This window comes from Mercenaria mercenaria, chromosome 15 (assembly GCF_021730395.1).
Source record: "Mercenaria mercenaria strain notata chromosome 15, MADL_Memer_1, whole genome shotgun sequence".
Lineage (NCBI taxonomy): Eukaryota > Metazoa > Mollusca > Bivalvia > Venerida > Veneridae > Mercenaria > Mercenaria mercenaria.
The window spans coordinates 71604315-71625155 of NC_069375.1; the positions used below are offsets into that span (position 1 = coordinate 71604315).

General features: G+C 34.2%; 1 protein-coding gene across 1 annotated transcript in view; it reads right to left on the reverse strand.

The window, feature by feature from the left end:
- LOC123558382 (sushi, von Willebrand factor type A, EGF and pentraxin domain-containing protein 1-like) overlaps nt 1-18710 on the reverse strand; it is a 109537-nt gene extending 90827 nt beyond the window's left edge. Inside the window, exons 1-8 of the mRNA XM_045350266.2 lie at nt 18585-18710; nt 17239-17410; nt 11334-11447; nt 4276-4405; nt 3878-4017; nt 3528-3701; nt 2788-2967; nt 883-1146 (exon numbers count right to left, since the gene is read on the reverse strand). Coding sequence (XP_045206201.2) covers nt 883-1146; nt 2788-2967; nt 3528-3701; nt 3878-4017; nt 4276-4405; nt 11334-11447; nt 17239-17410; nt 18585-18707 — 1297 coding nt within the window. The 5' untranslated portion in view covers nt 18708-18710. The remainder of the gene's footprint in view (nt 1-882; nt 1147-2787; nt 2968-3527; nt 3702-3877; nt 4018-4275; nt 4406-11333; nt 11448-17238; nt 17411-18584) is intronic.
- Between the last annotated feature and the right edge of the window lie 2131 nt (nt 18711-20841).

Sequence of the window (20841 nt, forward strand, 5' to 3'; positions counted from 1 at the left end):
CAAGTCTGGTCGTTTTACTAATGAGACTGAAGGAGAAAAAGAAGAACATCAAGAAGGCAAGATGATATAATGCTTAGAATGGAGGGTGGGTGTGAGGGAAGATTTGATATTGGTGAAATACTGCTAACACGGTCCACTCCCATTCTTTACTACTTTACAGTTAAAACTCTAATCAAACAGATCTACTAAAGGTCGTTTTTCACATTTCCAGTTCTTATTTCCAGATCCTCAAAGCAATTTACCTTCAATTGCGTTTATTTAGTGTACCGTATGCGGTAGCAATCGCTGCGGAGAGTTTTATAAATGTTCATTGACATAACGAGGACGGTACCCATGTGCAAACGGGTAGGTATCTTTGTTTATTTTCATCCATCGTCAGAGGTACCATCAAAAGCAGCAACATAATGCATATAATTGAAATTTTATCAACAAATATAACTTGCAGGTACGTGATCCAAACGTGTTGTAGTTGAGTATGTATAGTTCTACCAAGGAGAGTGGCAAATTCAGTTATCTCATCTTTCAACAAAGAAACATTCGTCTCAAAACGTCAAAATACACGCATTTCGCTACAATCCTTCAAATTTTAGAGTAATTTCAATCTTATTGAAGACTGATATTTTCACCAGTGCGAATTAATGCATTGCCGCCTCGGCAAATGTGTCTTTCTAATGTTCAACATTCTTAAATTTGTGTCATACTTTGGCGTTGTTTTTATATACCCTAAACAACCTACATGTACATTAATCACACGAGGGCGGTATCGCTCACACGAGTAGGTACCCGAATAACCAGTGTGCATGATTTTGTTTAAAATCACTAAATGTCACTTTTTATACAATATGCTTTTTATAAAAAGATGATATCAAACTATATACAAACCTTTAACTTGCACGTTAAATGAACATTCTTCCGAAGGGTTTCCGGCGTTATCGTAGGCGACATATTTCACTGTGTGAACAATGCCGTTATCTACACGGGAACCTGGAGAAATGGATCCAGCAGTTTGCTCCACTTTTGGACTAGTGTTATCTTGATTATCGGAGGCTAGCGGCAAGTCCCATGTGACCGCTGCAGATGTCATACCTTTGTCGGCTGTCACTACAATGTCGGAAGGACATCTGGACAGAACAGGAGGCTCTGAATCTGTTGTCCAAAGGAATCAAATACATTTTAGTTTTATTAGGCGAAACTTCATCTTCCACTTCTCCACTTTATGTCTTTTCGTAAAGGTATATGCCTAATAGCCGCTAAACTCTATTGAAATTCCCTTCAATCTTTGATATAAAAGGACATGAAAATATGATACAAATTATTCAAGACGAAGTTATGATTCTTATGTCATACACTTTCTTTCAATGTCATGTTTCAAAGTATGAAAACTTTATCAAGCTTATTCTCAAAGCTACTGTAGAACATTTGCGACCTGCAGCCATTAGTATACAGAGCAATGACTTTATAAACTTTAGCATGTATTTGCGAAGTGCTGCATTTAGTAAAGAACATTCACTAATTTCATCGGGCTACTGCAACTGGTACAGAATATTGACTATTACTTTATCATACTTTAATTAAATGCTGCATGTAGTACAGAACATTGACCGTTACTTTAACATAAAATTGAAAACTGCTGCACCTGGTACAAGATCATTGACTTTTAAACATCTGCAATTGGTACATACAACTGACTGTAACTTAAGCACACTCGTGCGAACAGCTGTAATTGGTACAGACCATTGTCTGTCATATTAACATACCCTTGAGAACAGCTGCAAATTGTACAGACCATTGAATGTCATTTTAACGTACCGTTGGGAACAGCTGTAATTGGTACAGACAATTGAATGTCATATTAACATACCCTTGAGAACAGCTACAAATTGTACAGACCATTGAATGTCATTTTAACATACCCATGCGAACAGCTGTAATTTGTACAGACCATTGACTATACTTTAACATACACTTGTGAACAATTGCAACTGTTACAAAGAATTGACTATCACTTAAGTATGCCCTTGTAACAGCTGCAGTTGGTAAAGACCACTGACTGTCACTTGAAAACATACCCTTGCGAACAGCTGCAACTGGTACAGACCATTGACTGTAACAGTTACAGATGTCCGTAAGTGTATACTTAAGCATATACTTGCGAACAGCTGCAACTGTTATAGACCATTTACTGTCACTTACGCATACTTTTGCGAACAGCTGCAACTGTTACAGACCATTGACTGTCACTTAGATATGCCCCTGCAAACAGCTGCAATTAGTACAAACCATTGATTGTCACTTTAAGGTTTAGCAGTATATCACAAAACAACAGATGTTTTGAACGAATGAACAGCATCTTGACACACAACTTATCTGTCCAATACATGTTTTACTGTTCTGTCCCACAGAGTTGGATACTTAAAATATTCTGAATGAGTTGTACCCCTTTAAATAAGAATGTCATTTGTAAATAAATAAATGTAAACATGTTTTACCTAGTTATATAAAGTTTAAACACTCGCACGATGTTGCAAATGCATCAAAACGAAGACGTGTAACAGCTTTTAAAAAATGGTGAGTTTTTAAACTTGCTGAACTGTCTAGAAGTGTGGCCCCTTCATGCAGTCCCTTTCCGGAATTCAATACATATATCAGTAAATTGACAATGGTTTTGTAGAATAATATAAATGTTTTATACGCTGTTAAATTTTCAGATAAAACAATGCTTTCTTTCTATGATTTAATGACGTTCGAACTTTTTTCTCCGAAACATGGACCTATACCTTAACATACCTTTACAAACTTCTGTAATTGGTATGGACCATTGACTATCACTTTTGCATGTTATAGGATACAGTAGAGACACAGAATAACCTGGATCACAAACAGGATAACACGATGCACCATACGTGTAGTGACTGCAGCTGTAAGATCCGTGTGGTATGCTAGGGGTCGTCTGAGGGCAAATGACGCCTGCAATATACATTTTACAATCACTTTAATATAACTGAAGAACGTAATAAAAACTTGTACAAATACAGCATGGTTTTATGACAGTAAACTATCGATAGTCGAGATAAATACTTGTACATTCAACGCAAATTTATGAGGTGCTATAATTTTTGGATTTTGAAGATTGCTATTTTTATCACGGCAAGGCAAATTTAATTTTACTGATATCTATTGCTTTATTTGTTTAAGATAAGAATTATAAATTGGCCATTGTAATTTGCCAAGGTCTTCAATATTGCGAAAGAGAAGTCTGAATAATCAAAATGTACAAGAGTAGTATGCTTGCAGTACATCTAAAATGGATGCGCTTAAAGGGAGATAATTCTCTTCTTATTTCACATTAAGTTTAATTTGCCACGTCTTCAAATTTCTGACATTACGCCGTTACATAGCTGAAGTACTGATTAAAGATGGCGTTAAAACGAAAAAGAAAAAAAGAAAAGAAATGTTAAAAGCTATACTATAAATACGTGTATTGTGCAAAAGAGGTACAGTTAATCATACGCTTTCGAAAATTTTACCTTTACATTCGGATGTCCCTCCATTTGTCCACTGTCCGTTTGACTGGCACTGAATGCTAGGTACTGTCGGTGCGTATCCGTACGCGCAGGTAAAAATGCATGAGTGACCATAGTTGGTTCCCGAACAGTCGACTTTTCCGAACGATGGCGCAGAAGGAGTTGAGCAAAATACCACTGAAGATAAACGTTACGAATGCTAAGAATATAACGAATAGTCAATGATTTTCTCCGTCCGTTACGTTAAGAGAACAATTTGAAAGGGTAGTGACAAAATTCAAAATGTTTTTCTTCGAACATCATTGCCATTAACCTTATTTTCATGATATGATTCAAACTAGAAAAAAACAAACCTTTAACGGATATCCGTAGTTTACACTGTGCACTTAAGCCGCGGGAGTCTTTTCCGCTAACGTAATAAACATTGTAAACTTTGCCTTCTGGTGAGCCTTGAAGCTGCGCGCCATTTACTGGGCCGTCTGTTTGTTTTACACTTGAAATAAAAGAATGTTTTTCCTTAACGTATACACGAGACTTGACCGTAAAGTGAATTTATGCAGTAACGCGTTATTTGAAAACCTGAATATGTTAAATGAAAACCTAGCATATCTGTGTATCCAAACATTGACAAAAATTGTTAGAAAAAAATCAAAGATTGGAGATCGCAGAATTGTTAATAGAAGCGTCTTAAAGCGTTAGCTTACGAAAATAATACTACATACTAATAGCACGAGAATAACGTTTGATATACCTTCGTGCACCATCTTCTATATCTGTAGCATAGGGTACCGTCCAAGTTACCTTCATAGATGTCTGCTTTGACGGAGTGGTGAATGACAGGGAATATTGACAGTTCGTAAAGTATGGAGCGTGGTTGGGTTCTGTTTGAATAATAAGACAATCCTACTATTAAATAGGTATGTTCTAGCATATTTACAAAGAAATCTAAATTAAGCAAACCGCAATCAGCAAAAACGTTTGTGATATCCACATAGTTAACTGTATATGTGGTTGCAACAGGGAACGCTAAAATACAGTCCTGTCATCTTAGGATAAATACAAAAAATTAAAACAGGAACCTTTGCTACTTAGAAGATAATGTCTCGCATATTGACATTTTAAGATAGTTTACAATAACAGGTGGACGCTCAGTGGGCAGTATTATAACACCATATTATTGAACAGACACATGAGCATAGAATAAAAAAGATGAATGCTATTTCAATCTACAACACGGAAAACATATTTACTAGCACCGACTGGCAATTGCTGTGTTGTTGTGTTTTTTCTTTGTTTTTCGGGGTTTTTTTTTTTTTTGGGGGGGGGGGGGGGGGGGGGGGGGGGGGGGCGGGGGGTTTTTTTTGTTCTCTTTTAAATGAAAATATTGGACGAGTATTCATCGAAATATTTCACCGTAGTTTTACTGTTACACGGTATATGTCCCGAAAGTAAAGGTAAATAAACAATTATTGAAATTATCAAAAAATATTTAAAAGATCCTTTCGAGCAAAGCTGTAACTTTTACACATTGTTGAATGATAAGGTTTAAGGGTCTCATTAGTTGTGTGATTAAGGTCGCTAATATCAAATAACTTGCCAATAACCACAGCGAATCGCTCGGGGTATAGATTTTTTTATGTGCGGAAGCCATGCAGCTGGTTTGTTATTATAAGATTCTTTCACTGGTTGTAGGTATAGACGGTAATTTCCGGCCTCGAGGGTAACTGTTTAGGTGGTAACGAGGTTCCTACCGAGTTACCGCCTAAACAGTTACCCGAGAGCCGGATATTCCCATCTGCACCTATAACCAGTGACAGAAGTTTTTTCTTGCATAACCGATATCAAGATATAATAATAAAAATAAATTCAATCGAACAAATTTCTTTTAAGAACTATTTCTTATAGCAGCGCATTTAAACAAAGCGCGGGAAACCACTTTTCAAAGACAAATAACATATTTAGTTCCTGTTTTGTTTTATCAGCTGCAGCGTAACGGTATGAATTTTGAATAAAATAACGTGTTTTGAATCGAGAAATATACTATCAGGAACAAAGAGGAACTGTCAATGTATTGGATTTTTATTCCGTTTTTCGAAATAAAATATAAATAATGGCATAAATCTAAATACGTCATTTAAAGCACGATAGTCATCTTACACCCCGGGGTGTAAGATGGACTTTTCCAACATCGGTAAAAATACCGGAAATCCCCGTCTATTATGCAAGAATCTTTAATAATGTTTGTAGGATGGCGTGGGCTCTTCTTCTATCATGAAAAGTTGGAATTTGAGTTCGGCATCCCAATACCATTTGATTGTCTGCCTTAGTTTTTATGACGAAAACAAATCTGATTTTGGAACTGCTTAAAAATAACTGATAGAAATATTCTGGCTTCAACATTAATGATTTGGGAGGTGCCAGAATATTTTTTATCAAGCAGTTCCATATCACTTCAGAAGTTCTTGTTCTTTGTCAAATTTTATAGAAAAAAAGGAACCAGGAAGAGATTTATCATAATAACCTAAAAACTGGATATATCATCCATGTTTTACCATATAAGAATGAATCAGATGCTTTTTTCGTATGGCCAATAACGAAAAAAGTTACAAAATAAGCTATTTATAGAAACAACAAAGGGAAGTAAGTCCTCCAAAATGAATTCTTAGTTTAGTTTAGTTATACTACAAATGTAATTTGTTTTAGCTTGTTTATGATGAAAGCTTCAAGCTAATTGGAGCCACTGTCAAGTCCGCTTCCTGAAAAAACCAGTACTGGTGTCATATGAGAAGTCATGGTCGCGGTCCCAGTGGGACTCGAACCCACAATCCCTGCATTTAGCGGTCGACACCTTATCTACAAGACCACCGCTCCCCTTGAATGAATTCTTAGTCCACCAAAAATCCTAACCAGGTAAAGATGTGTTGAAAAACACCTAAAATTTGGGAAACGATGCATTTTGTGCCACAGGAAAGTGCTCTCAGGTCTTCCCTATGGACAATAATAAACAATAAGCTATTTATGATAACAACAGAGGGAAGTAATTTTATTTTTAAAAAATGTAAGTCCACAAAAATGGACCTGTTAAATAAAAAAAATCAATGCCTGTCAAAGGTATGGCCTAAGATTTTATATGAGCTTGACCTTTGAGATAGGGGCATTGGGTATGCGCGTGACACTCCATCGCATTGAGGCAATCATTCATGCCAAATACAAACAAGATAGTTGGTTCAAAGCATATCAATGTTATGGTAGGTTCAAGCCCGAAAATGATATTTGACCTTTAAGTGAATTTGATTTTTTGTTTTGGGTTTAACGCCGTTTTTCAGCAGTATTTCAGTCATGTAACGGCGGGCAGTTAACATAACCAGTGTTCTTAGATTTTGTACCAGTACAAACCTGTTCTCCACAAGTAACTGCCAACTTCCTCACATGAACCTACTGAGCTAAGCGGGCGGGCGTTACCTTTCAGTAAAAGCTTTACTTTTGAGATGGGGACCTGGGGTTTGCGCGCAACACTCCATCTCATAGAAGTAAACATTTATGCCAAATAAAAAAACGATTGGTCCATACTAATCAAATTGATAGACAAGCTCTAATATGATCTTTGGGATCTTGACCATTGAGGCCTTTGCGTTCGACATTCTGACTCATCCAGGGTAACATTCATGCGAAATATAAACAAGATCCCTTTATGCATGTCAAAGTTATGACCCGGAAAAAATCTGACATGATCTGATCTCCAAGTGTGACTTGACCGTTGATATTAGAACCTGTAGTTCGTGCATAACATTGTGTCTATTTGAGATGAACAATCATGCCAAATTCAAACAAGATTCATTCATGAATGTCACAGTTATTGTCCGAACAAAAATAAAATCCCGGCAGAGGGGCTCGAAAAAACTATCTAGAATTCAGCATTTAGAGTACTCAGAATCACCTATGGTAGCAATTCTGAAAATAGTCACAAATTTCAAACTTTTCCGGGGAAAGGGAGTCTCGTATCCGACTTTCCTACAAAAGTGTTACATTTTTTTTTCTAAATATAAGATAACCATTTTGTTGTAAAGCACTCAAAACACTCAAAGGCACAGACAAGAAATGCCATTAATGATATTCGTCACTCGACAGACCCGTTATACGAGATACTTTGCTTTTTTTCCACTTTTCTTAGTAACCCATAGACTGCTTTCACTTTGTATTAGGTCTGGTTAATTATGGTGTTAGTTTTTCTTACATGTAAGAGCAATTCTTATCAGCCACAATAAAACTCTCAAATCTACACCTATACTCTCCTCTCCACCCCAGCCCCCAACAAACCAAAGTGAAAACAGTTGGCCCCTAAATATTTTTGTTTGAAATCTTGTTTACATTGAAAGGAAAATATGGGCTATCAAACTGATATGCTGTTGGAGTCGCCAAGATACAGTAAAACAGGCGCTTAGCCCTTACGATCATGTAAGTTGTCTTCCCAGATCCACGTGAGCCAAAAAGCAGGAACGTCTCCATATAACCTAAAATTATTTTGGTTCGACATTGCATCAGTAGCAAATACGATATCAGTAATATTTGACAAATGGTTATAATATTGTTATTTCTGAACGAAACATAAGTGTTAGCATGTATTTTCTTCGTTACATCATAAAAATGATATCACTGCAGAAACATGTTTACTTGACGATATAAGATAATTTTAGTAACATTTAGAATAAATCTCAATTCGATAACTTATTTCTTATTAATTACTGTTAATCTCGGAACAATATATTAGATTCAAAGAAATAGGAGTCCGGGATTAGATACAAAACATTCTACGTGTGTGAATGGTAATTTATCAAAAGTGTTTATGGTAATAAAATGTCTCCCGCAAAACGTGCAAATCAAAGATAACCGCCAACTTGGCCCCAATTCATCATTATTATCGTTTGTTTTTAAACAAATAGCAACTTCCATATACAACACACCACTTTCAAAATGGTATTTATGTTCTTATCTTTTACTGCTACGCTGTACGCCATAGAAAAAATATCTGTTATAGACTTTTGTTACATTTACGAATAACAAAATGCTTCCCTTGTTAGAAAGCAAAAGGGCTAAAACTTTTTGGGATGCCTATTTGTTAATTATCTATTTATAACCAAACGTTGTTTGCATAGTAGTTTCATATCTAATAAGAGTTATAAGGACTTGAAGGTATATCAAATAATAGACGCACGTAAAAAATGGGTGGTTACCTCGACTACCAGATGAAATGAATGCTCATCTTAATCATGCGGGTGAGAACATCAATATACTTTTAAAATATATAATTAATATAATGAAAAGATTATAAACGAATGTATAATAACCATTATTTTTCTACTTTTATTGTGCATCTGTAAAACACTTATAATTAGTCCATTTTGTATTTCTATTAACTTGTGGTATAGCCTGTGTCTGCTATTGGAAAAGCTTCTGTTTTGCCATTTCTATGTGTGATGCCAATGCAGTGTCAGTAAATGATATCAAACAGAAATTGAACTAATTAGAAATTACAAGAAAACTTAGAAAAAGGAAGCAATCTCTGCGCATATGCTATAGTTAAGAAATACATGTAATTGCAAACATTGTTATTGTTCTGTCAACCTCAATGCCCTTCAAATTTAATAAGTACTTTTGAGAATAACGCCATATCTAAACATAGCAAAAGAAAAACAAACTTATTTATTCCTTATGAGAAAGTTGTAACTGAAGTGACAAGTCAGTCAGTTAAGCTTGTTTAATTCTTTATACACAAAATTCTCTTTTATTATATTTGAAACTGAAATTACTTGTCTTTCATCCAGGTGACAATAGCAGGGGGCAAAACCATTCGACATCTTATTAATACTATATGGCTGTTGTCTCCCCCTGGTAGCGATGTTCTGTCATATTTGTCCGTAGGTCAATCCTTCCTCATGTTGTGGGTCACCGAGCCGATACTATCATAGATCATATGGCGGCTTAATTGCGTTTTTTCTGTTAAAGGAAAACCCTAGATGCCCCTCTGAAGATTACTTCATGTTCCGACGGGAACCGGTGAAGAACTGCTGACCTTCTGCCAATCAACTGGATAACTTCCTCACATAAAAATATTCTGAACCCACAGCGGTGAGGGGCCAGCGTTTCGAAGTCAGCGACCTTTACTACTCGGTTACGGATGCCATTACGTAATAACTGATACGTTGTACACGCAGTTGTACAAAACATCTATTTTTTAAACGACGTTAAATGTCCCTTCGATTTTTTGCAAAATGTACACAAATTCTATTACAGACGCTGTGATTCAAACAGAAAGTAATACGAATATCCTTTGCAAGCATTCTCACGCAATTAAATTTTTTTTAAGGAACAAGGAAAAAATAAAAAAAAAAACCGACAAAGTTTGATCTGAGTAACAACAGTTTTGTGCACTGGTCAACGAAAATGCTTGAAGAAGCCAATGAGTGGCCTATTTACAATCCCTAAGATATTTGTTTTAGTCGTAGAGCATTAACTGTACATTTTTACTGAATGATTATATAATCGTATGCATCTATTACCAAAACTTTTTCTCTAACCTGCAGAATATCAGTTCAGCTTTCGACCGACGAAAACATTTGTCGCGATGATATTCTTCATGCTTTCACATCATCGAACCTGTTACGCAAGTGTCCAAAGATGGTTTGGACGTAAAGAGGAGATGCACAGACGTATTTTCTACCATTTTAATTGACAATTATGATATTGAGATTTTTTAACACTCGTTGTCACATATTTTCCGTTATCGTATTTAGCGAAACTGCAACATTTGTATAGAGTTTATGATTTTATTCGTTATTAGTTTGTTATCCATAGAATAGAAGCTAATAAATAAAAAAGTTATATATTTCATTTCAAAATCACATTTTTACTCATAAAACATAGAATTAATGTTTCATTATACATAATAATTATACCAACAAGGTCGCACGGAGCAGCACCGTAACTATTGTCGTTGAGAAGCTGTCGTATGTTATCGTTGAAACTTAGTTCTCCCAGGGTGACACCGTCTTTTTGAGACGGACCGGACATAATAAAACTAAAGGTATACAGCTAGAGTGCTTAGAAACACAAACAGAAGTAACGTAGCTGCCACGAGGGAAGTAATTTAATTTAGTGGAATAGGCACGAATAGATAAGGAGACTAAAATACACAACCAATTCATGGCATATTGCAGGATAAAAATACAATGTAGTCTTTATATACATTTCTTCGTTTTACAATTTAGTTTCACTTTTGATGAAAGTTGATATAAAGTGTCATTCATAATAACTTAATTTGCAAGTTATCTCTAGGGTTGTGTTTATGATACAGTAAAGCACTTAATGAAATATCGGTTATACAAATGTAAACTAATATATTTGTTTTCCATTCCACCAGAAATGGAGACATAGCACAGAAACATTACGAGGAAGATATATTATGTTTCATGTATGCAATATTATGCATATAATTATACAGACAATGACCGGTGATCGAACCTTGGTGAGGGTGTTTTCAGTGCCAACCGCAAAAAGAGTATATATATATGCAGGCAAAATAAAAATGGAACTGTTTCCGTTATGTTGGCTAGTACTTCATATACGCATGTGTTGTGATTTATAATTTCTTGTGCAGTCATATAATGTATTTAGTATTTGCATACACTAAATGATATAAGTGGAAACTGAATATACACAAATCTTATATTGTTACCATATGGCAGTGATTGAGGTTGATAAACAAAATCTAAAATCTATATTTTACTATAAAATACTATTAATAAAACCTACTGTAACAACTTGTACGAGCGCGTCTACTTCTACGTCTTCTCCAGCCTCTTCGGCTTCTGGATCGACGGGTATAACATACCGAGTGTGTTCGTTTTTCTCTCTCTGAACTAAGCACTGAAAGAAAAATAATTGAATACTGTAAAAATACCGTATAATTGGTTTAATCGGTTTTACAATAACATGGTGACTGTAACTTCATGATGTTAAACCTACTTTAGGTGAATGGCACCAAGGGAACAGTTCTGTTCGCAGGGAGGAAGTTGTTCTTCTCGCTGTCGAACAGGTCATACCCGTTTGACTCATTCTCATGTTTTGAACAACGAAGAACAACCCGAGTGTGTACCATGTCAGACACCGCTTACTATTAAACATATTTTAGTCGACTGTGTGAGCGCTCAACAGCGCTGTACATACTATGACGTTCAATCCTTGAAAGAGTTGTTTGAAAATGTATCAGTCAGCAATATCTTGTCATTTTTAAAGCAGATAGGCATATATCACAAAGTCTGAAATCATATATTTATTCTTTACACATTTTGCAATATTGTTTTTGTCACAAATATATTAACCCTTTATATACGTTTTTGCATAAATATTTTAGACGTGCTTTACAATCTACTTTACATTTTATATGTTTATGCATTTTTACATAATTGTTTTTTAATGATGCTCTACAATTTACGTTTTCAAGGCGCTTGTTTTCGGCGGTATATTGCCTTTTTTGTCGGTTCGCCGTAAAATCTAGCTCACTCACTCCCCCTTGTAGTATATGTTACGGTATTAGGCCATTGGAACGCCGTGTATTTTGTGAGGTAAGGTGTGTAAGGTATTGACTCGATATCTTACATATTCATAAATATCAGGCAGACACACAGTCTACGTGACTGAATCCCTTATGCTACAGTTATTTTTGAGAGCATCCATCGGTGTAACCGATCGCCTTCTCTGTTATTTCTAAGTAATATGGTGATTTCACTATATTTCAAACGGCTTTATTTCACCAATTCAAGCATGTTTGTCCATTTACATATTATGTTTCTCCGCTTTGAAATGTTGATATTCGTCTAAGGCAATTTTGTCTAAGATTTTTTTTTGTTCTTTTATTTCGGCTTGTTTTACTGTGAAAACCGATATTTTAAGGCTGTTATAGTCAATCCGTTTATTTACGGGTCTGTCCTGTAAACCAGCTAAAATAGTAGTAACAGTGTTTTTGTATAATATATGAATGATACCTATATAATAAAAGGAGAACACCTATATTTTTACGTTGTCTGTAGTTGATTTGGAATAATAAAAGACGACACTTTTCAAATTGAGAACGACTGCCAGTGATTATTACATTTTATCAAGAATAATTTTTACCAGGCAATATCCAAAGTCGCCAACGAATCATACCACATCAATTTTACTCAACCCCAATCCACTACACAGTGGGTCTGTTTCACAAAAGTACATAACTTTTATACTAAATTCTCTCCTAAGTATGACCTTACAAAACACGTTTATTTCGCAGGATATAACTTGTATCATTTATAAATAAAATTACTTTTTCAATTTCATGATAGGTCGATCTTATTTTTCTTCGGTGTAGAGTCTTAGAAAAAGTGTATAAATTAGATGAATCTACTTTTAATGATGTTCGTGAAACACCTTAGTCAAACTTTGTTCTAAGTAGACTTCGTGAAACAGATCCCTGGACATTACTACCAGGGCCCCGATAAAATCTTAACTGGTAAGTTAAAGGTAAAGTTTCTTAATCCTGTTAACTAGGATATTCCCAATATGTTTAACATATACTAAGTAGACTAAAATTTAAGATGTGCATTTTTTGTATATGTATATGAATGCGTATTTTGCTGAAATTCTTTATATATATCCAACAAAATTATATAGTAAAGTTAACAGTAAATGGCTCTCCAACCCCTATTATATCATTTACCGAGATAATATTTATATAATATTTACCGAGGTAACGGGGTTACCTTCAGGGTAAAAGAAATTTTGTTTAACGTTGGGTAGTCGACGAAAGCCTCCGCTTGGAATGGATGGAACAACCTATTTCCAGTCAACCATGAAATATGCCATATTTACCTGCTAGGCATCTGGTTTTGGCCACTGCTACTGGAAACTGTACCAGTTTAAGTAAATCGCCGAGCACTTAACACTAGTCGGGACAGCAGCCGCGACAGGGAATCGAAACCAGATATCCAGCGTTGTATTCACACCTACTAACCACTGCACAACTGACTCCCGTTTAAGTTTTTGTTATCTTTCAACTGTTTGTTGGTTTGGTTTAGTTTTTAACAGATGGTGTAATTTCACTATCTGCCAAGTACTTAAAACAGATATGCACCTACAGTGTATTATGTGGTTGATTAAATCAGTTTTGAGTGTGTTTTGTTTTAAAAGCAGTATAATCTATGATAACAGATCTAATGTATTTTTGAAAATTGTTTTTTTCAAAGTTTCTGTGCTAATGATTAGTGTTGTTGCAATCTATTTTGAAACTTTGCAAGGATTTTGGTTTAAAACTTTGAGTTATCGAGGCTATACTTGGGATGGTTTATTGGTGTTAAACAGACTTAAACGTCGGCAAGGGTTCCTATACAAGGAAGTGTTCTGGCAGTTTTATATTCTACATAAGTGGTTCAAGGAGCAAACAGAACAAAAATAAATGTATTAGTTTCATATCAACTTGATGGGAATGAAACATGAAGTATTTACTTTTTGGTGTTGATATCACCTCTCAAAACAATTTACATCTTTCTGCTATTTATTTATATGAAATAAATCTCCATAAAATAGCCCTCGAAAAATCACAACACAGTACGAGGATACTTTACATAAAATAATTTACTCTGATACAAATAAATAACTTAAGTGCGAATACATGTACATCTCCGTCATAAAATATATCATACCTAAGGGTTTAAATGACTATGCATTTTAAACTATTGAAGCAGAGGGGGACATATGTAGGTCTTTATATTACCCATGCCAGTGACATATAACAGGAAATTTATAAAATAAAACAAAACAGAAAAACAATCTCATGGCCATGAGAGTTATGAAATGGAAAAATAAAATCAAAGCAATAAAATAAACATTTTCTTGTCACTTCTTGTCTATAAAATGTTGTTGTTTTTTTTTTCTCGTTTTAAATATATCAGTTTAACGACCAAACTTGATAGCGTCAGACACAAAATTAGAATTCTGAAAATTTTTGTAAAATTTAAACTTGGCACGGGATACGCTGGTCACTTCAGTAGCAAGAAACAATATTGCTGATTATTTGAAGAAAAAAGAACTCTTCGGCGTAATGCCGCTCACGTTAGATATAAATAAAATAACTAATTTTAAATTTATTTTGATTTTCTGATGTGTCCTTTTTCCAAAAAATTGGACTATGCAAAATAGTTCTTTAAGTAAGTTTTAATCTTTGCTTGTATTCATGCGAAATTTCCTAATGTTGGCGCGAAAATATGTGATTTGCTGCTTAGCCTATCTCGTAAGACCGTCACACCTTGGCGTATGCAAGACAGACCAGGGTAAACGGACGCCTAGACGGTTGCCAGCGGCAAACGGCCTCATATAATCGTATAAGTAAAATGGAATTCACAGTTTCGAAAAAGCGAAAGTTATAAGTATAAACCATCGTTATATTCCAATAAACTACTGAAAAACGTAAGATGAAAATAACAAAATCGGACAACATACAGGTACTCCTCCTTTTAAGGGTAGGAGGTATTATTATCAAATCTTGTTGTATGTTTGGCTTTTTTTCTAATTTTCCTTTTATATCTCGTAGCATTTTCCAAAAAAAATGTATTGTTTTTTTATGTTATGTGCATGTCGTTACCCAATATGCTTCATTTATCATCATATTGTTTACTGTATCAAGTCTCAAATAAATTGAGACATCTTGTATATCAACACATTATCAATATTCTACGATTTTCGAGAAGGTTCCATCAAAAATGAAATTAAACAAGATGTTATCATATTAAAGTCTAGGCTTTTCTGAAATTTTACGAACCTTCTTTTTATTCTTGGTGATACATGAAAGTTCTGGAATATTCCATGATGCTTTAAACAGAAGCTGTCAAGATGTTATTGAAAATGTTTTCTGTATTTCTTAATAACAAAACATAACCAGACTAGACAACTGAACTTTTCTGGATGCACATTAACATTGTGGATTTAAAAATAATCTTAAAAGGAATGACGTGTATTCTTTGGATATACTGTACTAGTTCAGTTTGGATTCTAGCTGAGATCGGCGGAATTAAATTTGATTGATTTAAATCTGACTAGGAAAGGACTTGGGCTGCATATATATATATATATATATATATATATATATATATATATATATATATATATATATATGAACTGGAATTTTCGAGTACTTAACATTTTCAGGTTATTTGAATGAATACTTAAAATTCTAAATGGTTGCTGGTTTGTTTTTCCTGTCATTTATAGTATTTTAAATATTAAAATGTGTTACCTTTAGACATAATACGTTCATCATGTTACTACAGGATAGCATTTTTCGTTATTTATTTTTTCTACTTTTTTAGGGAGTTTTGTGTTTCGTGGCTGACGAAATGATTTTGATCGGTCTTGTTTTCTTTTCATTTATTTATGTTTTTACCTCGCGACCACGATTATGATATAAAATACTCCGTACATCGTCCTTGTATTCTTTCATTTTAATAAACAGGTTCTTGGGTAATGACCACATATTCACATATTCGTATGAAGCTTAGCAATGGCTTTCAAATACACTAACTAAAACATGTATTTTGTTTTCACAGCCCCCGGAAACTGCTTCTAGCCTGTTCTGTCGGGTCCTTGTATGTTTTTCTGTTGTTGCTTAACCGTCTTCAAACGCATTGTGTATATGCATATACGGTTTTTTAGTGTTTTTTTTTGTTTGTTTTCTTTTAATGTATTTTAAATGAGCAGTTTCGGGAGTACATTACACACTTTCTGTTACTGTTACGTATGTTAGGGACTCGCCTGACAAAAATAGTTGTTATTTACACTGTCCTGTAACTTTAGAATATGCTGGAAATTAAAACCGAGGTTTGGTGCACTCATGTACTTAGTTTAAACGTTGCAGGGAGTGTTTTCTCCATTTTTGCCACTGATCGTTCCGAGATTGCTCCACATGTTCTTTTGTGATTGCTTTTCCGCGTCTTCTAATTGTTTTACTTTGCCTTTTTGTGTCATTTAACTTCTATAGCCATACTGTATTACATTTTCATTTTACTTAAAAGTTTCGAACGTGACTTTATAATGGATTTTTGCTTTAATTTTCAAATAAAATAATGACAAATTTCGAGATAACGTGTCTGTTCGTATCTTGTTTTAGGGGTAGATAAATAAAAGCGTTTCAGTACTGGAACAAGACATAGTCACATTTGAAAATGTTAAAAAACAAAGAACTTAAACCACTGAACTTCCAACAGTATGCCGAATAGAGAAAATCATTGTGGCTACGATTAGATTCTTAAAATTTCGTCTTTGTGGGTTGAAATATATTTAGGTTTTAACATATGGCCTAATGGTTATTGAGTTCGTTATTTCCGACACTTACCGTAAAAACAGTTAAAGGACAGGATTCAAAAACGTTAAATTTATGCCTACGTGCAATAACTTATGCATATGAACCTTAAAGGCTAACGCTATTGAGTGTCATCTTAATTTGGTAATTTGGTTAATTTCCGGAATTTTTCTGTTTTATATCTGCATTAACAAACAGTGATCATCTTTCGTGGACGGCAAAATTACTGTTTCAATAATATTTATGTATAAAGTTTGACACTATATAAGCTTTTTCACAAATATATTCACATAATAATAATTCTAAAAAACCTGTATAAAATTCAACACATACGTGAATTTGCTGGAACCTCTTTCCACTCTCCTTCTACACAATACACGTCTAAACCTTCCCCAGTAACAAAGAAACAAAGTGTTCCATCTGGCACAGTCTTGTCCACAATATCCTCGTCACAGTCCATGTTTCTGTGCGGTACGACACAGCTCTTTTCGTTTTTATTTTCATTCTAAATAATGAATGTTTTTTTATATTATAATTTCTTTTGTAGATTTTTTTCAGAATGATATTTGTTCTCAATTTAAAGACAGAAAAGAAAAAAGAAATCATTGATCTATGCACAATTGAGTAGTGATGGGCAAATCGGTTAGATTTGCCAACCGATTAATCGACATAATCGGACAAGCCAACCGATTCGATTAATCAGATATAATCGGATAATCGGTTACTCTAGTTGCATATCTTTAAGTTCACCTCACAATGTATGTTTTATGTCATTACTTAAGAAATGAACCTCACAGACATCAAATATTCTATTTCTATTGTATCCCTTCATAAATATGAGTAAGTTAACAGCATAAAAGTAAAATATTTGTGAAGATAGTAACCTTCAAATCAGGTACTGTCTTAATTTCACCAGGGACTTATCCAGTGATATTATGTTATTAAATTAAAATTATTTGGAGCAAAAAAAGTATTAACGACTTATTAATTCTTAGTTAACGACTGGAATGATTTCAATCCCACAAAATCAAAAATTGAAAATACTTTTGCTAATATGCTTGCGTAAGTCTTACGTTATGCTAAGCATACTGCCATACTAATGTCAAGAGTTTAGGCTGATGGTTTTCCCGGCTTAATTTTGTAAAAGCCATATATCTTCCAAAATCTGGGTGATCACAGATGACATCAATTTCTTTTGACACTTTGGAGGAAGCCATTTTTACGTAGAGTAGTTTCCCTTGGCGTAATTGCCCCAAAGAACCGTAAATACCAGAAAGAAAAAGGTAAGAAAAAACGAAATTATTTGTTAGGGTGACAAGTAATTAATTCGCCAGAGAAAAGTGAAGTCGGCGATCGCGCTCATGAATGCAACGCCGACGATTATTCGATTGTCGCCGATTGTCGGCCCATCACTACAATTGAGCCTAATAACAACATATAAGAAAACTAAATATGCAAAGCATACAGTCAATTTATGTAAAATTAAGCAAATGAATTTTCAAAATTATAGCTTGTTTTCTTGGCGCCTGAGAAATATCAGTTTTTTTACTTGAACCAAGTAATATCATCTGGATTTAAAACATTATTCCTTACTGGTTTATAAGTATATTTTTCAAAACCATTTTATAAATAAAAATAAATCGTACTTAAAAAAGTTTATTATCTGAAAATACTATTACCTTATTTGAAGATTCAATTTCTGCAATAATGCTATCTATTTCATTAATATTCGATCCAAATATTGTAGAAAATAGTTGAAAACTTAAAAATGTACTCAAAATCCAGAGATGCATTTTAGCCATGCACACGACTCTATCGTTTGGGCGGAAGTTTTATTAAGTATTTATACTGATTTTGATAGCGAGCAGTAAATTATATAGACCTGCTTGTTCTGAAGTGGGATTTTGACTAGTAGATTTAAGGTAGTTCTTCACGTTTGATATACAGGAAGTGATGGCGTAACGTCATTTATCCGGAAAACGTAGAATAAAGCCTGGATTCGGCGTACGGAAATGAAAATCATTATATAAATTAATCGAAACCCGTGGGTAAATTTGTTGCTATCTTTCGTAAGTCAGCCTATGATATTAAAACATATGACACGTTAAAATATTAAAAAAATATCTTGAAATTAACTTGAAATGCCAGGTTCACTTTAATAATGGTCAAATATCTCAAAATAAACAAAAAGACCTATACATTTTATTTTACGAAATTATAGGCCATATGATCATTAACAACTGTGAGAAGTTCCATCAAAATCTACATTGTAGAAACAATTATATTAGCGAAAATGTTTTGAATGATGGTCATTTTTATAGTATATTTTTATAACCATTTAAATAATTATTTATGAAATCGAACAAACACAAGCATGACTAATCTTTTTCAGATTTATTATTCAATTCAACAAGTTTTCGAATAAAGATCTTTAGCTACGTATACAAAAATATAATACATACATATATACATATCATATGAAACACATTATGGCAAAAGGTAACATTAAAGAAATGGCGTAAAATAATCAACAATGCATTCAAATTCACATCTTCGCTACCGATACAAGTATGTAATACATATATACACAATTGCTAATATCTTCGTTTGATATATGGAATCATATTACCTAGACAAATAACATTGTGATTTCATCTCCAATTCAAAGTAATATTTACCGGCGCGCATAGGCAGATGTTAGGCAGACCGTCCTATACCGGCTTTATTATATGAGCCACGTCATGTCAAAAGGTAACGTTACAGAAATGACGTCAAATAATCACCATGTATTCATCCTTTACCGGCTTTAGCACACAAGTTTGCGTTTAGGGGGAGTTCTTAGCCGTTCTGCGCGTTTTCTCTTTACTTGGTTAGGTTTTTTGCCTGCTGGAGGCGATTTTAACACTGTTCTACGTCCGTCGGTAGATATTGCAATATTTGGATTTGATTTCCCAGTATCCTTCAAGAACTTAATTACCCGTCTGTCTTGTTGCTCTGGTGTCATACGGGTCCAGTGATCGATATCAACTGCATGATGCATGTATGTTGAGTGTAATTGGTAGTTACCTTTGTTACGCATTGCCCTTATACGCTTAATTTGTTCACCCTTTACAATATCATACAATGTTTCAATGAATTTTGGCAACTCTTGCGCTTTCCATTTTGTTGCTGACTTCAAGATGTGATTGGCACTTTCAGAATTATTGTTGGTCCACTTGGTGGGATTTTTTTTAATTTTCAGCGGGTTTGATTACATGATCATTGATTAAACTTAAAACTTTGTCAAAATAAGATCTAAATTGTTTTCCACAAGAATGCATTTCATATTCTTCAATTTTTGTATGAATGATTTCAACACGTTTATTGTATGTGTCTATAGCTCTGCTTTCCACTAATCCGTTTGTTCCGAATACTTCTCCAATGATTTGTTGTCTCTCTTTTTTTGGAAAGCCTACCTGGTCCTCCATATATTTGTTCATATTTTGTTTCAGATGGCGTGTGCATAATATGTGTGTACAGCCTGGAAAACATCGTTTAATGGCTGATTTGAAGGCATATTCTTCATCACTACCAATTACTAGAGAAGCCATTTCGGTCTCACTCAAGTTGTCAGCAATTTCGTGCATGAAGGAAGAGTATGTTTTTGTGGACGAATTCGTATGAATGAAAGTAGGGTCAAAACATATCGGGTGGTCATTTGTTTTTCTTCTTATCGCTGAATTTTTGAATGATGATGAATTCCACTAATATGTTTAACACTTTTAACAAATTCATGAGTTTTGGTCATCTCTACTACACATATTATTTGATCAGCTGAATTGTGCGTGTGATAATTCTCACGAGATTCCCTGTTTAAACCCGCTTTAATGTTTTTCAATTGATTTCCATTCCTTTGTTTTTCATTGTCATGACTGACAAATCTGTAATATTAATTAT